Below are 22,906 nucleotides of genomic sequence, written 5' to 3' on the forward strand. Positions count from 1 at the left end.
TTGGAGTTGAGCCCCCATTTTGCTTATAATTCCATTAGGAAAATAAAAACACATGACATAAATATGATGGAAGGTTGAGCTAGTCTGAATAAACTGTTTTCCTCAGGGTTAAAAGTATAGATATGGCTTGATGGAATCACTGATAAGCCTCTCTTAGGTTTGCTAGACTGTGAGTCTGGTGTTCTCTCAGAATAAAACAGAAGAAACGCGTGACCTCTATGATTCCTTCAGGTGACCCGGGGCCTTGGAGTGTGGAAGAGCCAGCTCCAGAAGACTTTCCCATCCCACTGTGGGGATGGGCATAAGTGAGTGCCATAGCTGGGAGTGTTCATGAAGAACGGGCATTTGAGCCTCAGCTAAGATGCCTGCCGCCCAGGTCGGAGTACCACATGGGGTTGGATACCCAGTTCCAGCTCCCGGGAAACAGCAGCAGTAGCTCAGGTGGCTGGGTCCCTGGCACCCAAGTGGAAGGTGTAGAGTGAATTCCCTACTCCTGGTCCTGGTGTCGGCTCAGCCCAGTTTCAGCTGTCGTGAGGATTTGGGAAGCGAGACACAATGCACTCTCTTTTTCTCTGTGGTAAACAAATAATAAATTGACTCTCTGACTCAACAAGGAGCTTTCTGAGTAGTGTCCAAAGCAGTAATACTAAATAATGTTGGCACTGTGACACAGGGAGTTCAACATCCCATGTCAGAGAGCAGGTCCACGTCCAATGCAGCTCCCTGTGGATGCGGCAGAGGGGGCCGTAGCCATGACAACCATCTGGGGAGTAAACAAGTTGATGGAAAAGATTTTTGTCTCTGTATCTTCTTCTGTCATTCTGCCTTTCAAATACTTTTTTTAAAATATTAGGGAAGAATTTATACAAAATTATTTATTACTTATTTATTCTAAATATAGCAAAGACTGCAGACTCAGGGCTCAGCGTGAGGGGATCCCCACTAAGAGGAGATGTGGAGGTTAGGGGCTTGTCACCAAAGATGGGCTGAGAATGGGCTGAGAATGGTTACATCAAAGGCAGAGTGTGGAGGCAAGTCATGATCAGTAGAGTTTTAGCTAAGACTGGCTTTCACAGGAGCCAGAATCAGCTTGTCAACAAGAGGTCACAGAGCCCGAGCAGGGTTGGGAGCAGGCCTCTGCCGGCAGCAGGGTCGGGAGCAGGCCTCTGCCGGCAGCAGGGTCAGGAGCAGGCCTCTGCCGGCAGCAGGGTCCGGGAGCAGGCCTCTGCCGGCAGCAGGGTCGGGAGCAGGCCTCTGCCGGCAGCAGGGTCGGGAGCAGGCCTCTGCCGGCAGCAGGGTCCAGGAGCAGGCCTCTGCCGGCAGCAGGGTCGGGAGCAGGCCTCTGCCGGCAGCAGGGTCCGGGAGCAGGCCTCTGCCGGCAGCAGGGTCGGGAGCAGGCCTCTGCCAGCAGTCGTGGTGCCACGGCCTCTGCTTCCCTCGGGGCTGCAGTGTCCTCCCGATGCCCGCCGCGTGCGCCGCAGCGCTGGCCTTCATGGGGCCCATAACTAGCCGTTTGGAAGTTAGCAACAAGAACAAGTGAGACCCAGACCTGCAAGTGACTTGAAGTGAAAGATTCAAGTACCAAACACTCCAGGCAAGCTGAAATCAACTTCCTGCATTTTCTCCAGGGAAAACCATCAGCAAGAAGAAAATCTAGATCTATCGGAACATCTCTCTCTCTCTCTTTTTAGAAAATATTTATATATTTATTGGAAGGCAGAGTCACAGAGTCAGAAAGATAGTCCACCCTCGTGCTTACTTGCCAAGTCAAAGCAAGGAGCTTCATCCTCGGGGAGGATCTTCATCCAAATGGGTCTTCATCCTGGGCAGCTGGCGGGGGTCCCACCGTGGAGCCCATCACCTGCTGCCTTCCCAAGTGGACCAGCAGGCAGTGTCTGGGAAGCAGACAGGACTGGAACCAGCACTCCAATATGGGAAGCCAGCATTTCACATGGCGGCTTAATGCACTGTGCCACAACAAAATGAGCATCTTCTCACTGGCTCACAGGCCGCAATGCCAGCCCGCATGAAATAATCAAAATGACCAATTTTACGTTATGCATAATGTATCACAACAACAAAATTTCTAAGGACATCAGAACATTTTACTTGGGATGACTTTTTTTTCTTTATATTTTTTTTTGGGGGGGATGAAGGGGAACAGTGGAGTGGCTTGCAAAAACAGAAGAACCAGCGGGCCCAGGTGAGCATCCCAGCAGGAACGACCGTTGTCCCGCTCAGCTGCAGATCCTGTGCCCACCTCCACAGCCTGAACAGGGGTGGTCCCGCACATGCTCCATAATGGTCTTCGGCCGTGGGCAGTATCTGCGTGGCTGGCAGGAGAAAGCCATAGTGGCCCGTGTCCCTCAGCTCAAAGGCAAATGAGTTTTTGATGCCAAAATCATAGGACCAGTCAATGCTTCCGCTACTGGCTTGGTCTGAAAGGCAAATGAGAATTCTCTGCCAGCTCCTCACAGACACTTGGCCCCGTGCTAAAGACCCTGGCACCAGAGGCCGCGCAGGCTGCAGGGCGGCCGCCAGTTGAGGAGAAAGCCATGCTTAGGAAAATTCGGAAGATAATTTGCAAAGCAAAAGGTGCACACATGTGGCCACTCTGCTCAGTCTCCCTCCGTGTTCTCTGGCTCTCCCCATCCCGGGAACCCTGCCTGCTCTCCTGGATGGCCTCCCCTGCAGCTCAGGGCAACCACGTCCTCCCTTTGGAGGTGCACACACTGCTTTCCCCAAAGAAGGGTTACAAACGGAGTGCAGATTAAGTGCCTGCACACAGAGGACTCTCTGCCTGAGGGTGGGGCAGACTCTGCTCCAACACCAAGTAGCACTCCCGGGGTCTCTTCAGGCGCTTGAAGCGATCCAGTAAGTGCACCTGACACGTAAGGCCTTTGATGTGACAGGTGATGGGGCTCAAGGACAGGCATGACTCAGCCGACTGCCCTGAGGCCCCTCCTGGCAAGGGCAGGTGGAGGTTACACAGAGGGCCAGGCTGAGGCAGGAAGGAGAGCGGCCACCTTCCTAAGGACAGTCCTGGGAAAACAAAGGAGATGGGGCGGGCCTCGAGGCCGATGTAAGAGTTATGGGTAGGCTCACCTAAACAGACATGCCTGCGACCAGAAGGGGTTTGAATGACAGCTATTTCCAGACTTTAGAATGTTAGTATTACTTCATAAGACATCCGAGGGACCCAAGTCCAAACACACAATTCATTTACGTTCCATAGACAACTGTGTACTCAGCCTGCAGAGGGTTGTACGTAACACTTCCCAGGCACACGTATTCTGACTGTGGTCAGGTGTGGAATTTTCCACTTGGGTCACATTGGCACATAGTTTTAGAGTTCGGAGGATTTGCGGGTTAGGGACCTCCAGTCCACTAAGCTTTCAGCCATGACAGCTCTGGTCATTCCTGGTAGGCTGGGTATCAAAATTACTAACTTTGGCTACAACCAACCCCCTTGACACAGTCCCACCATGAGGTCAACAGAGGACACAATACAGGCTCAGGATGAACTCGCGACCCTGAAGATCACCCGCAGGGTGAACCACGGCAGCCATGCATCACCCTATCAGGTGCTTCATCTGGCAACAGAGATGACATCAGTGCTGCTGGGTGTGGGGCGCGGCTGCTGCAACAAGGCAAAGGACACTTTCCATAGATTTAAGGAGCTAGAATAGCAAAAATGTGAGTTATGATCATAGATATTATTAATCAATAAACAATTATGATCCTCTCAGAAAGACCACATGACAGATCAGAATTACCAAGAGCAGAACAGTTCATCAAGAAACTACCAATCCTGCGTAGTGCTTAAGCATAGTCGTATTCCACATACTATCTTTTTAAATCTTTGAAGAAACCAAGAGAGGAAGGAGCGAGCTACCCAAAATTACTTGGTGTCATTGTGGCAGAACTAGAACCCAAACCCAAGATCTCTAGGCCCAAGGTCAAGGGTATTTTTCCCCTTACCCCTCCCTGACAATGAACTCATGAGACAACTCCTCTCAGGCCAAACCCTGAGCGCTCTGTGCGGGCAGCGGCCCAGGAGGCGTCTCACAGCCCATCCAGAGAGGAGCGTCCGGGGCGGAGGGAGCAAGTGCTCCCTGCAGAGCAGCATCCGGCCTGGGGCATCCCACTGCTGCGCCAAGGTGCGGTAAGCCGGGCTGACAGAGTCAGCTCTGGGCAGGGAGGCCATCAGAACTTGCTTGGTGATTAATGGCGGTTTCCAAGATATAATGCTCATTTGTTATCTGCTTATTGGAAATCTCTTCAATATTGCTGAGCTCACTAAGGAAAATATACACAGCCCAAGCCTTCCAGGATCTATTTTATTGGTAAATACCTCTAGGTAAAGTAGGTTTAAAAAAAAAAAAAAAAACCCAGATTCCTGGCAATAAAATCGCTGAGCCCCATGCGGGAGTCTAGGTGGTGACTGGCACCACTCGGCTCACACGCTGGACTCCAGTCTGAGAATCCAACTAAGCAAAGGCCTGCATTCCAATCAGGCTGCCACCATGGTCGTGAGACACTAGCAGGGCCTTCCTCACTGGAATGTTCCCAACGGGAATGAGCGTAATCCCACTTAGATTAAAGTTTAAAAGGTCCCATATCTCAACGGACATAAACAAAGAAGTCTTCTTAAGGAAAAGCATTTAAAAAGACATAAACAGAGCTCCAAAGCCGGCCCTGCCTTGGATCAGCCGAGCTGGTCGTGGGAACATCCTCCAGAAAGATCATCTAGTTGGAAAAGGAGTTTGTGCAAACGTGCTAGCAGCAGCATGGTTTAGCAAACAGCTGGGGCAAGCCAACGGCCTGGGACCTGAGGTATGCAACACAATGGAGTAAAAAACACCCCAAGGGGCAAAGAGACCACTTGAAACACCAGCCTTCACCCAGGAGTGCCAGTTCAGATCTTGGCTAGTCTGTTTCCAATTCGGCTCCCTCCCACTGTCCCTGGGAAAGCAGCAGAACATGGCACAAATCCTTGGGGCCTGTGATGCCTTGTGTGTGCCACTCAGAGGATGCTTCAGCTCTTGTTTTTGGCCTAGTCCAATCCCAACCATTGCGACATTTAAGGAGTCAGCCAGTGAATGGAAGATCAATCAATTGATCTATCTCTCCTTCTCTCTGCAACTGTCTTTTCAGTAAATAAAAAATATCTATATATTTTTAAACAACCAAATGCATAAATGTAAATAAATTAAACTATACAGGAAATGATGTTTAAAAAAAAAACCTGAACGCAAGGGCTAGCACTATGTGTGTGTAACAGGTTAAGCTGTCGTCTGCAATGCCAGCACACCATTTGGGCACTGGTTACAGCCCTAGCTGCTCCACTTCTGATCCAGCTCCCTGGTGATGTGCCTGGGACACAACAAAATATGGCCACCATCACTCTGTCCTCCACAGTGCAGCTAACGTGCCATGTCCCAGTACAGCACCTCAACTCACTCGCTGCCCTGCAGAAAAACTCCAGTGGCTTCCAGAATCCTTCAGATCAAACCCAAACTTTTTCGTAATGCACACAAAAGCTTGAATTCTCCAAGACCCCCTCCTGACCTTTTAATTCCAACCATTCCAAACCTATCAGGAGTCCCAAACCCATCCTGCTGGCTCATGCTCTGTGCCTATGCATGTGCTGCATGTGACTAGCCAGAAGGTCTTATCGCTTTCCCCTAGCTACCAGACCATCAATCTTCAAATCCCGCCCTTTTTCTAAAGGACTCTTTTCCTGACCCAGCAACTGTCAAATGCCCTTAACTTTCTAATACTTTCATATCCCAAATAGCCTACCATTGCACGTCTCATATAAAATCCTGTCTGCCGGTTCATCTCTATCAAAAAGTGAGTTCTTTGTGGGTTCACTGTGTCTCTCTGTTAGAACTCAGCATGAAGCAGTGTTGGACAGAACGGCAGCCTGCTACGTACACTGGTTTCTAAAGGTTCCCTGGGCATGGAAGCACTAGGCAACACCTGGACATTCAACTCAGTGGTCCGAAGTTTCTGGCTTTGCCCATAAGGAAGGGATTGTGCCTTTGAGGGATTCAGAGTCAGCACTGTGTGTACTGGGTTTCTCACAACGCTGCAATCGTTGCTTATTTTTATTCCATTCAACTGGAAAAGAGGGGTTCTTGAAAAGTTGAATGCCAAGGGCCTGGCATGGTAGTCTAGTGGTTAAAGTCCTCGCCTTGCATGCTGGGATCCCATATGGGTGCCAGTTTGCGTCCCAGGGCTCCCGCTTCCCATCCAGCTCCCTGCTTGTGGCCTGGGAAAACAGTCGAGGACGGCCCAAACCCTTCAGATCCTGCACCCGCATGGGAGGCCCAAAAGAGCTTCTGGCTCCTGGTTTCGGACCAGTGTAGCTCTGGCCATTGCAGCCACTTGGGGAGTGAACCAGCAAACAGAGATCTTTCTCTCTGTCTCTCCTTGTCTCTCTAATTCTGCTCTTCCAATGAAAATAAATAAAATTTACTCCCGACATGGCCATTACTTTCAACTTGCCCTCCTCCCTTCACCCCACATGCTGCACAGACAAACGGTTCTCACAGAGCCGACCCACAGAACCACCAACCACCCCACTCTGTCCCCACATAGAGCCCACTGGATTGCTCAGGATCTCCGGACCTCTCAGTTAGGAAAGGAAACATTGGTAAGAGAACATGACTTAGGGTTAGGCCTTGATAAACACCCACTCATAGGCAAGGACATTCGCATGCCATGAGCAGCCAGCAGCATCCAGAGAAGCCTAAGATTAGCCTCCACAGCTCACACGCTGAAGGGTTCTTTGTTCTAGATTTCACACAGTAAACGTCTCATGGAGGAAACCGGGGAAAGCTTGAGTTCCATGCATGAAAGTCTGTCCCTTCCACACCAAGACTTGTAAAAGCTGTGAGCTGGGTTGACTGGGTGACTGCCAGCTTAGTGGATCATTGGTAGAAAAGAACAAAACAAAACTGTCAGTACAGCAGGAACTTCCAGACAACTGAGCAGATCCGTCCCACTTCGTGCTTGGTACCACAAGGCTGGCCAGCAACTAGGCAGCTTTTTTGCCTACTTCATTCTAGAAGCAGAAAACCATAGAATGATGAATGGAAAACACTTTTCTCTTGGAAGATTGCTTGCCTAATAACAGAACATGGACTGAAAAGGCTCTAGTGAACTGGCCCCTGAGCATCTGAGGTGGAAGCCTGCACCCTTGTTTCAACAGCTTCCCTGAGAGCTGCGCACAATGGAAGCCACGATGTGGCGCATCCAGGCGAGAGCCCCAGCCCACGGCTCATCTTTGCCACCAGCTCTCCTCGCTCAGGAAGGGCACACAGAGAGGACCAACCAGATCGTTTCCTGACGAGGTGTTCAGGAAGTTGATTCTTTTACTGCCGTTGTTACATTCCGACACTGGCTCGTTTCCCTGTGACTGACTTTTTCCAAGAAGCAGAGCTCAGCAAAATACTTTCCGTTTTTTGAGGGTTCCAATTTTGACTGACTGAGGCTTTACTGTCCTTGCAAGGGATAAATGTAAGGTCGTGAACTTGGGGCCAGGAGGAAAACAACTGTACAATCACCAGATGAGGAAAGCCTGGCTCGACAGAGGTCTGGGGGAGGCTGGGGGTCTCAGCTGTCAACGAGCCCAAAGTGAGTCAACAGCACTGCGCTGCTTCTGCCAAAAAAAAAAAAAAATCTACGGTGACCCTCGCATAGTGCACAGGCTGAGGGGGCAGAGGTGGTCATGCTGTGTCACCCACCTCCACAAGCGACCCGTGCAGCACACAGCTGCCGGGATGCTGAGGGAACAGACCCACGTAGCGGGCACTGAAAGGAACTGGGTTTGCTTTTGTGTTTGTTGTTTTAGGAGGAACAGAGAGCACTTAGGGAGTACAAGTCACTGGGCTCTGAGTAATGACTAGCTTCACCTCTCACACAAAAATAAACCTCTCAGTAGCCCCAGATGATAAACCAGACCAGGTTGGTAAAAACCCTCGGCGGGCTGTAAGGAGAAGCCCTAGTGACGAAATACGCCCCATGGATAAGGTCCCCTCGGCAACAGGAAGCCTTCCCATGCTAGGCTCCTTGGCGGCGCAGTAAAGAGCCACAGGTTTGCACAACGTACAGATCAGCAAGGTCTTTGAAAAGAACCCGACAGGTTCCTTCCAAGCCTGTTATTCCTTTCGGTCTCATTTGCCCTGAAAGAGTAACACTTGCCATCCAAATTCTAAAAACCGCCCCAGCAGGCAGCAACGCAGCAGCTGAGGAGGAAGACACGCGTGGCTCTGCTTCTGCAGGAGCTTGCCGACCAGAAAATGTTTGAGGTTGTTCAGAATCTAAGGAAGCACGCCTCGGAGCCCAAGGACGACCACTTGCTGATTTCCGCTGGGGAGAGCTGTGGCGTAGCTCATCTGTCATCATCTGACACAAGGCTGCTGCCCGGCGCCATGCCCAAAACAAGAGAAATAATGAAAGGAACCAAGTCAGGGCAGGGAAGCTGGGCCTTGGGCACACGGGCAGACTGCCACAAGGTCACACAGCCAAAGGTCCCAGGCGCAAGCACACCGACCTAAGAGCCTCACATCCAATGCAAGCGGGTTTTTTTTTCCTCCCCTATGCAACAAAAAGAAGATTCCAGAAATCACGAGGGTTGTGTTCATGAAGATGAAGATAACAAGAATCGCTTGATTTCTGTTTCACAGGGAAGGTCCGTCGCCCACTGTTGAAGCACTTGCCCGCCACACCACCCGCCACACCACACCACCGTCTCAGCAGCCTGGGGTTGGGTTTCACTAATGCTGTGCTCCCCTGATCACCTGTGGCCGGCATGCCTCCCTCTCAGCGCCCACCTTATCGTGGAAACTTACTTGTCCACAAAGCGTTGGACAAAACTGGAATTACCTGTTTTGTCCTGTTGCCAAGCTGGAATTAAATTTCAGAAACTCACCAGCTCATCGAAGCTCTGTGGCTTGGCACACTTGCAGCCGTAAGGGAACATCAGCAGCTGGGAATAGCTGTGGAGGGTGAGGAGTAAAGTGGATAAAGTCCACTATGGCTTGCACTTCCACTTCCGAGTTGGCCCGGGGTCCATGGTAGGAATCAGAGCAGGGGCTGCTACTGGCTCCAGGGCCTGATGGACGCACAAGAGCCCAATGAGGACATGGGAGCGAGAAACCTCTGCAGACCCGCAAGCCCCTCCTCTGGAAATCAGAGCAAGACTCGCACTGTTCTACGTCTAGCGTCTTCCCAAGGGCACAGCCAGGAGACCCTTAAAGGAAGTGAACCTAGGCTAATTACTTTTCCTAAAAAAATGAAGGAAGAAAGATATGCTTTCTACAGTGGGCATGTGACACCACGGTTGCTCCTGGTTGGGATGCTGGCACCTTCTCTCAGTGCCTGGTTCAAGTCCCAGCTCCTTTTCTTGTGGTCTAGCTTCCTCCCTCCATACCCCGGCAGGCAGCGAGTGCTGCCTCCAACACTTGGCACCCTGCCACCCGATTGGAAGGCCTGGATGGAGTCAGGGCTCCTGGCTTGGTTGGTCCAACCCAACCTGTAATTTGGGGAAGTGAACCTGAAGATGGAAATTTCTCCATCTTGTCTCTCCTTCCCTCTCTCTCTCATTCTCTCTCTCTCTCTCTCTCTCTCTGCCTTTCAGATAAAATGACCATGAACAAATAAGTTATAGTTCCTCCATATGGCTGAAGGGCGATCCAATTCAAATCACCGCCTCTCTCTGGGAGGGATGTTGGAAGCAAAGCGAGGTTTCATTTTATAGATGGAATTCCTGCACTGGGTGGGAGTTGCATTAAGTTCATAAGCTGGGATCTCTTCCAATTCATAAAGAGTCCGAGGGGAGAGGCTCATGTGTATCCAGGCTCCAAGTCACAAAGGCCCAACGCCAGGAAGCTCCGACGTCCTCCTGCCAAGAGGAAACCGCAGCTGCTCGGCCCAGCCACCTTTGCCTTGACTCCGAGCGGCCCAAGGTGCAGCTGCGCGGTCACCGTGGGCCTGGAGGGGCTGTCCTGGTGTACCTCCAAGGGCACCGTGAGAGCTGGGTGTCCCCTCTCTAAGTTTCAGAAAATGGAAACTCAACATCTGTTGCCTTATGCTAAAATAATTTCACAGGATAACAGTTGTGGGTGTGGGCAGGGGAAATAGCATTCAGTGGCTGGGTTTTGTTCAATATTTTGAGTCTGGTGCGCTAATTTTGTTTTTCCTTCCTTATCCTTAAAAAAAATGTGATGGTAATGAAGGCAGCTGTCCTCACCCATACGCTGTTACAATTCTCCAGGCCATCCTGTGCTGGTCTCCCGGCTCCTTTACAAACACCGAGCCGCTGCCCCTCTGAGCTGGGCGGCAGCTCCGGGCCTCCGGCACGGGCCAGCAAGGCCAAGCCCAGCGTCCCCTCTGCGACCGCCGGGCCCTCCCGCCTGCCAGCCGGGCCGGGGACACAGACACCGGGATCTCCCCCGAATGTGCCCATCTCTGTGCTTCTCCCAGAGTCCACGCGTGATGTCACTGCTCGCCCGCGAACAGGGGCTAGCGCCCTCTGGCGGCGGCTCCCGCCACTGGGGCTGCGGGCTGCGGGGCAGACCCTGAGGAAGACAAAGAGGGGAGAGGCACGCGGGGCAGCGCCGCTCGGAGCTCTGGGCCGCGGCGCTCCTGCGAGGACGGAGCGGGGGCTGTTCCTGTGGGAGGCCCGGCGCCCTGCAGGGCCCTCACACGCCGGCTTCCGGGCCTCACCCCGCCGGGCTGCACGCCCCGCCGCCCCTCACCTCCGAATCCCGCGTCCCAGTTCCGGTTAGGATCCACGCCGACGCAAAAGCTTCCGGACGCCTTGGACCGCGTCTTGCTCCACATTCGATTCTTGGAACATCCAAGACGCAGAAGGAAAGAGCGGCGAGGGGGAGAAAGCCGGCTCAGCCCCGGGCCCGCCTGCGGGGTTCAGGGCCCGCCTGCGGGGTTCAGGGCCCGCCTGCGGGGTTCAGGGCCCGCCTGCGGGGTTCAGGGCCCGCCGGCTCTCCTGACGGGAGAAGGGCGCCCACCCGCACCCCCAAACGAGTGCCTGTTCAGGGAACCCCATTCTGTGAGACGCGGGCGGGGGACACTGGGAAGTTGTGCGGCTCCCCGGGGAGTACGCGGCAGACCCCTCCAGGGACTCGTCCACGCACTCCGGCCGGCTTCGGCTTGTTTCTTTAATGGCCCTGCGAGGAGGGCGTCGAGTGGGCGGCGTTTCCCGTGTTTGGCCGCGGTACTCTAAGCCAGCCATCTCCCCAGCAGCATTACTGGTTTCTTCGAAAGCTTTACCAAATACCAAACAGCGCGGAAGCTCTGGTGTTCAATAGACGCGGGGTCACGGTTGCCACAATGGCATTTCGTAATGAGATTTTAAAAGGGGGAGTAGGGGACAGAAGCCCACTCCACGGCCCCTTTTAGTGACACTGCAGATTTCTTCCAACAGGAAGCTAAATGCGTGGCCCTGCCTCCCCAGATCCCACTGTGACCTAATTGTCAGCAGGTAACATCCGCTCCGCTCTCCCGTCAAACCCCGGGTAATTGGAACCAATCTGCGAGGTGACGCACGGCTGGCGCTGGGCTCCAGCAGCCGGTACCGCTGAGATGGGGGCAGGCAAGGCGCGGACTGCTGGCCTGCGGAGAGCAGGACGCCTCGCTGTGCCTCGCTTCTGGGCCGCTGGGAGAGCAGGCCTTCTGTTTGGCAGAAAGACGACTGCGGTTGGTTTGTTTTGAGAAGCTGGGACTGACTTCGGTCTGCGAGAACACATAGCCGTCAGGGTGTGTAACGGGCAGCAGGAAGATGTCCAGGGTGTGCAGGATGGACATGACGGATGGGTCACTTCCCTAGTCGGGGGCGATCTGCACGGAGAGCACACACAGACGACCCCTGACCCTCGGCGGGAAGCCCGGGCAGCGTGGGAAGGCCTGCGATGGTTCTGCTTGGGCAGCAGCGCTGCTATTGACCCCGAGAAGCTGCTGTCCAGCCTCCTGCAGTGCTCATGAGCCTGATGTGCCTGGGCCTATACTTTTATTTCTGGTCAACATCATTTACTGAGGAGGAGATTAGAGCTCGCAGATCCATTCTTCACCCAAAGCAGGAAAAGCAGGGACCATCTAGCTATCCATTCTGTCAGGCATTCCGCAGTGATTGGCCATGGTCATCGCTCATGTAGCGCCATGTGCCAGAGATTTTCTGATATATGGCAGAATATTCTTTAATATTCCCTCATTCCCTCCCCCACATACACACACACAAACACAGCAGCTTGCCAGAAGAACTCATGACCAATATCAGATGTACTGAAATACACTTAGGCTCTGCTTAGAGATACAGACCACTGCTTAAATTCCATTTGGGGGGATTAGATTGTGTTTTTTTTACTTGCAATCAATTGCAGTAGTGTTGAAGTTTCCACTGGATTAAAATGTATTCATTTCCTGTGCTCAGCCATCCTCAGGCATTATTATTCAACTGTTAAATAGCCATTTCATAATACCCTAAAGGTAACCGCATTTTAATTGAAGGGAAAAATATATCAGTAGGTATGCACGTGGTTGTACATGCTTGAATAATCTGATGTGGATTGATTTCCTTTGCTCATGAATTAACATTGATTTATAGCATGTCATTTTGGAACTACTTAAGAAATACCAGACCAGGTCACACCAACTCCTTGTCCTGACTGATGCCGGTGAATAAGTGGAAGGCAGCAATTGCTACATCCTGACTTCAAAATCAGATTTGGGAAATTTTCAGAGCAACCCAAACACCCTTAACTAATTTCATTTTTGATCTCTGGGTCAAAGGAAGCTCTTTTCACACCTGTTTCTATTTTGCTCTCTAATCCTCCCTTGAAATTTTTTAGATTTCTGGCTCATTGTGCCGCAGCCCTCAGAGCTGCGGGCAGCAACGTTATTTTTCTCAAACCTATTCTTCCCCTGAACTCAGACTCGTGGGGCCCTGCCCTGCCTCTCGGGATCTGGCCTAACTCGCTGTGGCTTTCCCCAGAGTTCCCAGTGATGGCAGAGTGCCAGGACACTGGATGGGGCAATACCAAAAAGGGCGGGGTGGGTTTGTTTCCTGCCTGTGTGCTAGAGAAGGCGTGGCCCACAGCACGGCTGCCAGGACCGCATGGACTGTGTGCTTGGTGAGCCTGACCTCAGACAGACAAAATCAGTTAGGAATTTGGGGGCAAGATAACCTTATTTGCTATCCCCAGCGCAGTAGCTTGTGGAACCCACTCTCGTGCATGGATCCCCGCATCAAGCCAGGTGGCCAGCTTGTCACCTCCGGTGCTGAACTGAAAGACAAGCACGACAAACTGACCAGGCGGTCCTGGCCCGGCCACTTCGCCCCTCCAGCCGCACCTCCACCTCCGGCTGCTCTGCCCTTGATGGGTTTGGAATGACACAGCTGACACTGTCAATGACTTTGTCTTATCAAAGACAGGTATTCGTTTAGTCCTCCTCTGTCACAGCAAGTTTAGACACAGGCTAACAAGAGGGACCTAGGCTTTCCTCCCTTGCTGTTTGTTTTTAAGAGCAATTGTGATGGCTGCTGTAATGATATGAAATGTGTTCATAGGTTGTAAATGGGAAGCAGACAGGTTTTTATTTTTAAAATATTTCATGTCTACACTCCTGTATTTACACCTATACACATGAGAAGGGAGAGGGAACAGAAAAAGCAGTCGAAAACTAGACAATCAACTATACCAGCTGTTGTCCTGTAGAAAAACGGAAACTACGGGGATTTGTTGTTGGTTTTGTCCTCTTTTCCAGATGTGTGTCATGGTTTTTAAAAATGCTAGCAATGGCCTTCAGAGTCCTTGCACACGGGCATCAGGCTGGGAGGAGCTTTGCAGAGCTGAGAGACTGAGCCAGGGGACTCGTCTTAGCTGGAACAGTCAAGGGGGGAGGAAAAGATGGTTTTTGCACCATCAGCTTCTATCTGCACAGCCTTTTAAACACAGTAGATAAGGCCAACAAGAAATGCAAATCTTTGCTTAAAAATTACATTTCACGGGTTTTGAGCAGAAAGCGCGCCGTGCCTTTTCCTCCAAAGAGCTCCAACGGAAAAAGCAGAGAACTTTCAAAACCGCGTGATATTGGCAACCACCAGACCACCCCGGGGGAGGAGGGAAAGCCAGAAAAATTGGGGCTGGGGGCAGGAAGGGAGGCTGTGGTAAGGAGCAGCGAGAAGAGGGAACAGAAAGGAGGGGAGCAACCGCAGCCCGGTTTCATAAGCCAGTTGCTCCTGCCAGGGCGCTCCGAGGGAAAAAGCCCTACAGAAAGCCATGTGCCCCAGTGAGACAGCTGTTCCCAGCCACACACTTCCAGATTTAGTCGAGTTGCGACATTCCCTCTCCCTCTCTCTTTTTCTTAAAAAAACTCTTTCTAGGAAACCTGGGGAAACAATGTTCATTCTTTTTCAGGGCCAAGCGGAACAACGTGAAATGGCCGCACTTAAGGCTGTCGGCAGTGACACGCACTAACCCGGCGATCACCTAAATAAATCCTGATTGCCTGGGCTGCAGGGCCGGGATTTGCCTCTGCGGTCTAGCTGGCTCACATCCTGCACGCTGCAGAATCTTTTATTTTCATGCGGCTCAGCTCGGGCAATTACTTGGTGCTGTTGGGGTGGTTTTTTCCTGCTTTTCTTTAACGGTTAGAAAAGGAGGAGACAAAGATAAAGACAAAAAGGAAGCAAAGGGCTCCTGCCTTGATGCATTACACACCAGCCCGGCTTCCCCGGTCCTCCCGCCCACCTCCCTTGCGAGCATGCATCCGTCAGGACTCCAGCGTTAATTCATTGCTACAGCCAGCTTCTGCCTGTGCAAGGAAAGAGGAAAAGAGAAAGAAGTATTGCCAAAGAAGTGCAGCGGGAGGACCGCTCAAAACCAGCAAGGTCCAAAAGGAGAAAAAGACCTGCTTTGCTGGCCAAGCTGGGAGTTCTGCAAGCATCCGATGCCAGAGCTGCCTCACAGTACCGCACCTTGAGCACGTCCAAGGGCCGGTTTTCAATGCGCACTTGGCTCACTAGCCCCGGGTGCTCCGCCACAAGGTTGTTCATTTCTTGATAAATCTGCAATGTTTCAAACAAACGAATAGGCATTTGCAAACGATCAAACCCATCTGCTACTGACTTCTCTCCCTCTGTCCACTCTGGCCCCCGGTGGGCACCGCAGGGCCCACACGTGGCATGCCCCCTCTCAGGGCTCATGGAACCCCCCACCCGGAAATGAGGCTGGCGGCAGGGCATCTGCAGGGCTGTGAGCGAGAGGCCACTTTGCTGCTGCGGAGTCTGCTTTGGGCCATTTTCTGCAAAGCCGCTCTGCCGCTGTCTGGTTGGCTTCGCTCAGCCCCTCTTCCATCTTAAAAGCTTCAGGCTCTCCCCCATGCAAAGGACACAAACAGCAGTGACTCCTGGGACAGGAGCCTGGACAGGGATGCCAAAGCCATGGGCAGCCTTGCCCCCTGTCTGCCAAGGATGCCCAGCTGTGCCCAGGCTGGGACCTAGCCTGGCCTGCAGGACTGACTTGGGGAAGAGGCAGGTCCAGCTGTGCTAGCAGCCAGGGCCTGGGGCAGGTGGCACTGCAGGGGAGGAGCAAGCGCGATGCTCTCTCCCTGCCCTCTTCTGCTCTTGGCTCTGTGCAGGCCGGATGGAAACCCTTGCAGCTGTACATATTTCAAACCCAGATTTTTTTTGGAAGGGGGATTTTTGTCCACACCAGTTGGAAGGCTATGCTGCATATCACACAGTCTGACTCTCCTCCAGCACATAAGCATGTCTGGCCGTGAAAGAAGCTAACGAGTCAGCTCACATGTTGTCCCCCAGCTCAGTTTAGATCACATCATGTTGAACTCCCAAATCAATTAAGGAGAAACATTTTTTTTCAGAAATCTTTAAAATATTTAAATGCCTGACTTGGAAGCTTGTGGCCTTCTCTGCAGTGCCTGTCTGCCTCCTCCCTTTACTGCTAATCCCCTCCAGCCATCCCCCTGCCTGTCCTCCTCTACCCCACTGTACCAGCACAGGGCTTTCTACCCTGAGACATGGCAACAGGTGTCCAGGGGCTCCCTGACTCCAACATCAGTCCATTGGTTTGATGAGTGGCACAGGTCAGAGCATAGCACGAGGGGTCAGCATGGTGGCTCAATCAACTAATCCTCCAGCTGCAAGTGCCAGTATCCCATATGGGTGCCAGTTCATGTCTTGGCTGCTCCACTCCTGATCATGCTCCATGCTTATGGCCTGGGAAAGCAGCAAAGAATGACTTGGATCCTTGGCCCCTGTACTCATGTGGGAGACCCAGAGGAGCTTCTGGCTACAGATCAGCTCAGCTCCAGCTATTGTGACCACTTGGGGAGTGAATTAGCCAATGGAAGATCTTTCTTTCTGTCTCTCCTTCTCTCTGTAAATTTACATTTCAAATAAATAAATGTTTTTTAAAAAAATTAGTTAGGTCAGGGAGAAGAACAGGAACCATTTGTGGGGTCATGTAAGACCATCCACAGAACTTTCAAAAATAAGTGCCTAGCTGTTGAGGAGGCTGGGTGGACTTCAAGTCCTGCCGGAAGTCAGTGACCGCAACGCTGGCAAGGGTAACTTAAGGAAACTTGGAGGAATTCCAGAGTAATTAGAGATGATTGCCAAGTCGTGTGATTATCATCCCTGTGGTCCTGACTGGCAGAAGAAAGTGGCCCATTTCTCTGCCACTCACGGTGAAATGTCCATTTTGAAACACCTACCTCTCCCAAGGTATGGTAGACACCAAAATTGAACTTCCCGTTCCAGTCTCTTCTCCGATTCAGTTCCATTTCTTTGTTCTCTTTGTCCAACAGAACCGAAGATAAACCCATTCTGCACCTGGTTAGTTCACATTAATGTATTTCAGTCAACAGCTTTGAAAGCAGCAGTGTCTCTCGGGTCCCTATACCCAGCCCTCCTCTCCCTGTCCCGTCTGTCATCTATCTGGCAGCTGTATGAACTGGACTTTCAGCTAGCCAAGTGTGGCAGAAAAGGGACTGTACACTCCCACGGCCCATGCTACATTTCTGTGAACTCTTGACCCAGGCTAACCTCTAATTAAAATGAAACAGAAGCAGACATTTGGCCTGGCAATTAAGACACCCATGTCCCATGATGGGTTTAATTCACGCTTCACTTCCTGTCTTGGGCTTTTTCCTGAAGTAGACCCTGGAAGGCAGCGAGTAATGGCTCAAGGTGTTGGGTCCCTGCTCGCCAGGCGGGAGACCTAGTCACCTTTCCTGGGTGCTCGCTCCTGCTTGGCCTGACCTGGCCCCGGATGCTGCAGAAATCCGGGGAGACAACTAGCAGATGGCCACGCTCTGTCTCTCTTCGTGACTCCCCAATAAATAAATCACTTTCAGCTCATCTTATTTCTTCTTGTTTTGGCTAACACCCTTCAGTTTGCACTCTAAATGCCACTCTTGCCTCTTTTGTCCTTTCCTTTCCAGGGGTACCAAATGCAAAGTGGATATCATCTCCTCCTCCCGGCAGGGTGGCCCAGCGGGGCGGCAGGTGCCCCACGCAGGACCTACAGTCCATGGAGAACCCAGAGGGCTGGCAGGTGCCCCACACCGGACCTACAGTTCGTGCAGAGCAGCTAACTTTGGAAGGCTTCCCCACGGTGCAATTACCTGAACACCTTCAATCATGAAATAAGCAATTCTCTGGGACTCCAAGAAAACTTTGACGGCCTGGGCACTGACACAGGCAACCCGAACATGCACGGCGGCCCCTGGGATGGTGGGTGATTTCCAGACGTCAAGCTGCACAGGCTAGAAAGCCAAGCCAAGGCGAGGAGTAGGTCACTCTGGGGAATGAGCAGCTCAGCACAGATAGATTTCAAGAAATCCCTGCTGTTTTCTCTTGAGTGCGGAAGCTAAAATAATTGTGAAATTGCTGTGACAGCACAACCAGGGTTTTTAAATACCCAAGCATCCGTAAATGTGTCATAGTGCCTCCTTCTATGGTTAGATATTAAAAAGGGCCAAAGAAAAAGATGCAAAACTATGGCAATGTTTTAAAAAGCTGGTATACAAATGATCTACTTCCTTTCGTAAAATGCAAACATTATGAAATGTTTTAGGAAAGCACTAATGTGCTCAAAGCGTCCAATGGCGTTCCAAGGTAACTTTCACAATTGATCCCTTTTCATTCTGACAATAAACCCGACAGCTAGATCAATAGTATATGTATTGTTTCTGAATAGGACAGTGAGGTACAGGCCGAGGTGGGGGAACTTGTCCCATGCCATGTACGTGGACCTAGAGCCCAGGTTTTCAAAATCCCGCCTCACAAGTTCACATTCCGCACTGTGCCAGAGAACTCAACATGCAAAAACAGCTCAATCACCCTGTCTACCCAAGAAGTTCTCATCCCAGGACAGAGGGAGCCACATAGGGCTGGAGACCTGGAGTTCTCACTCCAGGACAGAGGGGCCACGCAAGGCTGGAGACCTGGAGTTCTCACTCCAGGACAGAGGGGCCACGCAAGGCTGGAGACCTGGAGTTCTCACTCCAGGACAGAGGGGCCACGCAAGGCTGGAGACCTGGAGATGTTCTTCAGCCTCTAGCTGCATCAGGTTCTGAATCTCTTCTTCATTGCTTGGTGTGATCTCAAGAACTTGGTCTCTGTAACACAGGGAGCACAAACGTGACCTTAGAAGCATGGTTAGAAAGCTGTTTCTGCCCGCTGCCTGCTCCTGCCAGCCTCGCCTTGGAAGACCAGCGTGCTAGTCGACGTCTCTTAGACCGCGCAGAAACTTTCAGAGTGTACTGACCTGGATACCCAGAACGGGGAAGGAGCACACGGCTTGGTTTCCACAGGGAGACGTTATCTAAATAGTGATTAAGAGGCCTGCTGGCTCCCAGCAGGAGGCTTGCCATTAAAACCACCTCTCTGCCTAATGAGTATTTGTCAAATAACACCTGCTGTTCATAAAGCAACAGCTTTTAAGACACCTCTTCTTGTTTTGCAGAAATAAGTTAATACAAAGAGGAATCATCCATCTACTGTTTGCAAGAGGAAATGAATTCATACCTGGGTAGACCTCTCTTTGATAAAGATCCATTTGCTAATTTGTTCACTGATGTTGTGTCTTTTTTGTAGTGCTTTCTTCCTTTATATAACCCAAATATAGTTATTCTTAATATATTTGTTATTTACCATGGTACAGTTTTATAGGCATGGAAGTTCTCCCAGACCTTGTACATTTAACTGTTTTTGTCAAATGACACTGTATCAACGTTCCATATCCTAACCCCATTCCTGTAGCCTAAATGTGGGACATGGTTAGGGTGCAATGAGTACCCAGACAAATCAGAGTATGTGTCTCTACACAGACGCACACAGGGACACACAGATGTACACAGTTGCACACATACATACAAACACACACACACAGTAAAGGATATTAGGAACACCTTGGCAGAAAAAATCTGAAAACAAGGCAACCAGCCTTTGGAAGAGTTTGCGCACATTTTACAGACTTCTAATGCTAGTCTCTTCCGTCCTTTCCTCTAAACCAGGTGACTTCCCAAGTCACGACCACATCCGTATGTACAGTGGGAGAACGGATCAGGGTAATAAGCCAGGCTGATGCTCCGCCGCCTGCACGTATCCGTCCACGTTCTTTCACTGCAGTCTCTTTACGCTGGACTCCTGCGTGGCCTCCTATAAGACGGCAAGGCCCTGGGTCAAGCAATGCTTTAGGCTAGTAGATCCTGGTGTGTGCTCTCAGGATTAGCAGGTGTTTCTCTGAGCTACTCGGCAAAAAAAGGGAAGAGATAAGGGTTTTATGATTTTAAAAAAAACTATATTGGGAGCCAGGCATGGTAGCCTAGTGGCTAAAGTTCTTGCCTTGCATGTGTCTGGATCCCATATGAACACTGGTTTACGTCCCAGCTGCTCCACTTCCCACCCAGCTCCCTGCTTGTGGCCTGGGAAAAGCAGTCAAGGACAGCCCAATGCCTTGGGACCCTGCACCCACATGGGAGACCTGGAAAAAACTCCTGGCTTAGGATTAGCTCAGCTCCGGCCACAGCGGCCACTCAGGGAGTGAACCAGCAGACATACCTTTCTGTCTCTCCTCCTCTCTGTAAAATTTGACTTTCCAGGGCCCGGCGGCGTGGCCTAGCGGCTAAAGTCCTCGCCTTGAAAGTCCCGGGATCCCATATGGGCGCCGGTTCTAATCCCGGCAGCTCCACTTCCCATCCAGCTCCCTGCTTGTGGCCTGGGAAAGCAGTTGAGGACGGCCCAATGCATTGGGACCCTGCACCCGCGTGGGAGACCCGGAAGAGGTTCCAGGTTCCCGGCATCGGATCGGCGCGCATCGGCCCGTTGCAGCTCACTTGGGGAGTGAAACATCGGATGGAAGATCTTCCTCTCTGTCTCTCCTCCTCTGTGTATATCTGGCTGTAATAAAATGAATAAAATCTTTTTAAAAAAAATTTTGACTTTCCAGTGAAAATTAATTTTAATTTTTTTTAAAAAAACACCATTAAAAAGATAATAAATTTAAAAAATTATATTGGGGTCCATGCTCGAACCTAGATCACCTCTTTACAGGAGCACCCTAATCCAGAAAGCCCAAGTTCTAAAAAGTCTGTGATTTTTCTATTCCTTGGATTTCCAAATGTATTTGATCACCCAGCTTTTTGGATCAAAAATTTCAGCTGCGCCGATAGTTCCCCAGAATACTCTTCAAGCAATGCTTTAGGCTAGTAGATCCTGGTGTGTGCTCTCAGGATTAGCAGGTGTTTCTCTGAGCTACTCAGCAAAAAAAGGGAAGAGATAAGGGTTTTATGATTTAAAAAGAAACTATATTGGGAGCCAGGCGTGGTAGCCTAGGGGCCTCAACTTGGGGCAGGAGCCGTGCTGAGCTGCAGCATAAAGCCTAGAGCCCTACTCAGGTAAAAGGACAGCAGCCCGCTGACACCCTGGCACAGGGAGGCAGAGAGCAACCCACTGACGCCTGGCACAGGGAGGCAGAGAGCTGGACGTCCCCACATTCTGAGCATCAGAGGAACATGGGGCTAGGTGTGTCCTGGCTTGTGACAATGCATGATCCAAAACGGAGTTACTGCTGTGACATCCACTCGCATGGCGTCGAGGCGTGGAATCCAGCCACAAATGGAGTAAATGGCTCACTGCTAACTGCAATACTTTTTACTTTTGTAACTTCTGCTTTGCTTGCTTGGCTGTACAATTGTGTGAGACTGTGCGAGGTCACTCCTACGGCCTTCAGCACAAATCTCAGCTCCAGGAATCGAGTTCCCTGTCTGGTTATCTCACAGGTGGCTCCAAGGCCTGAGTCTGGTTATCTTAACTGCTGGACCAGAGAAGAGACCGACACAACTGTCCAGCCACAACAAGCCATTGTAAACTGCCCCTATAAAAACTCTGTCAACGTGCCGTTCGGGGAACGCACTCTGCTGGGGGGTGTTAGTGCTGGCCTGTCGGTCAGCTAACCTCTCATTGTAATAAAACTCTGTTGTGACTGTCACTGGTGTATGTAACATTGTTTTAGTGGTCAAGTGGACGCCGCAGAGGGGCCGTGGGGAAGAAAGCCCATGCAGAAGCCTCTCACAGGCCAGACAGCCACAACCTCAAGAACATTCCACTTAGCCACTGCCAGCTGTGGTTTGCAGTGTAACTTCACAGACGATGGCTGGCCAGCTGCAGGCAGCCAGTAGAGTGAATTCACAGATCGCGCTCACCTAACAAAACCCCTAACTTGTCCTTTACTCTCGGCGTGTCGCAGAGCCCACCCTGGCTTGTGCGCTGTATGCCCGTGATTGCAATTGTGTTCTTTCTTTCCAAACCAACTTCCTCCCCTGGCGATGCGCCTCTGTATTTTTTACTTTGATGGACTACTTCCTACCTTTCCCAAGACTTCACCCCTGTTCAGTCTAAGGAAACAACTCTGAAAATTCTAAGGAGCAAGTGAGAAATCCTTTGAATCAGTTAAGAACAATTCCAGCCAGCCCCAGCAGCAGTTAACTTACCCCACAAATGCCTCTCGACAGTAGATGTGTCCCCAAAGGGCAGCAAAAAGCAGGATGAGTCTCACGGTCATGGCTTTTCCCAGAGGCCAGGTTCCAGCCCTTTTGGACTTCATTTACAGGGTGGACAGCGCAGGTTGACCTGTTGGCCCGCCGAGAACCCAAGTCAATTCCCACCTGTGTTGACAGGTGGGAACTCCACTCGTCAAGGTGCGAGCTCCACCTTCGCGCTCTCAGCCATCTGTACATGTTCCCATCGCTGGAGCGCGACAACAAACTTCATGGGAAAGAAAACAGAATTGCCAGAGCCTACCAAGGGCAAATCAGATATTCATGATTGAGAACACAAAGTGCCACTAGCTTCACCGTGATGGAAGCCAGATTAACAGATCCAAGGTTAAAGTCCTTTCTGGGTCTCTGACAAAAAGAAAAAGGCGAAGCATTCATGGCAATTACTCAGGCATCCTGTCCATCACAATCCATTAGTTTGGTCATTTGTTTATTTTTATAATGTTTACCCTGAAACACTGTAATGAGCAGGTCTGCGCAGGGTCCCGTGGATAGGCCTGTCCCAGTCCTCGCCCTGCAAACAACACAGAAGCCCTTGGAATATTCCATTTTGCTCTGTCTCTAAAGTGATCTGCCTGCATTTGCACCTAATTGATATCCCTATGTTTTTCCCAAAATGAAAAACCTCTCTCCAATTTTAACAGTAACATGGCTGGCTATGGAAAGTTTGGATTCAAAAGAAGTATTCTCTATAATCACCAACAATTCATCCAAAGTAAACCAATCAGAGCCTAGCTTTCAGAGACTTTCTCTACTTCTTAAAAAAAAAAACAAAAAAAGACTTCATTTCTTATGA

At 51.0% G+C, this 22,906-nt stretch overlaps 1 protein-coding gene across 1 annotated transcript; it reads right to left on the bottom strand.

Moving 5' to 3' along the window:
* Positions 1 to 2,237: 2,237 nt before the first annotated feature.
* LOC101520121 (carboxypeptidase A2) lies at positions 2,238 to 22,118 on the bottom strand. Its single transcript, XM_012929040.2, is given in 16 exon segments — positions 2,238 to 2,304; positions 2,306 to 2,438; positions 2,818 to 2,964; positions 3,106 to 3,119; positions 6,976 to 7,030; positions 7,033 to 7,072; positions 8,942 to 9,032; positions 9,034 to 9,124; positions 10,770 to 10,860; positions 11,758 to 11,868; positions 13,212 to 13,310; positions 15,005 to 15,094; positions 16,762 to 16,873; positions 17,663 to 17,805; positions 18,588 to 18,669; positions 22,045 to 22,118. Coding segments are annotated over 16 exon segments (1,437 nt in total). The 5' UTR covers positions 22,116 to 22,118.
* Between the last annotated feature and the right edge of the window lie 788 nt (positions 22,119 to 22,906).

This window comes from Ochotona princeps, chromosome 25 (assembly GCF_030435755.1).
Source record: "Ochotona princeps isolate mOchPri1 chromosome 25, mOchPri1.hap1, whole genome shotgun sequence".
Classification (NCBI taxonomy): domain Eukaryota; kingdom Metazoa; phylum Chordata; class Mammalia; order Lagomorpha; family Ochotonidae; genus Ochotona; species Ochotona princeps.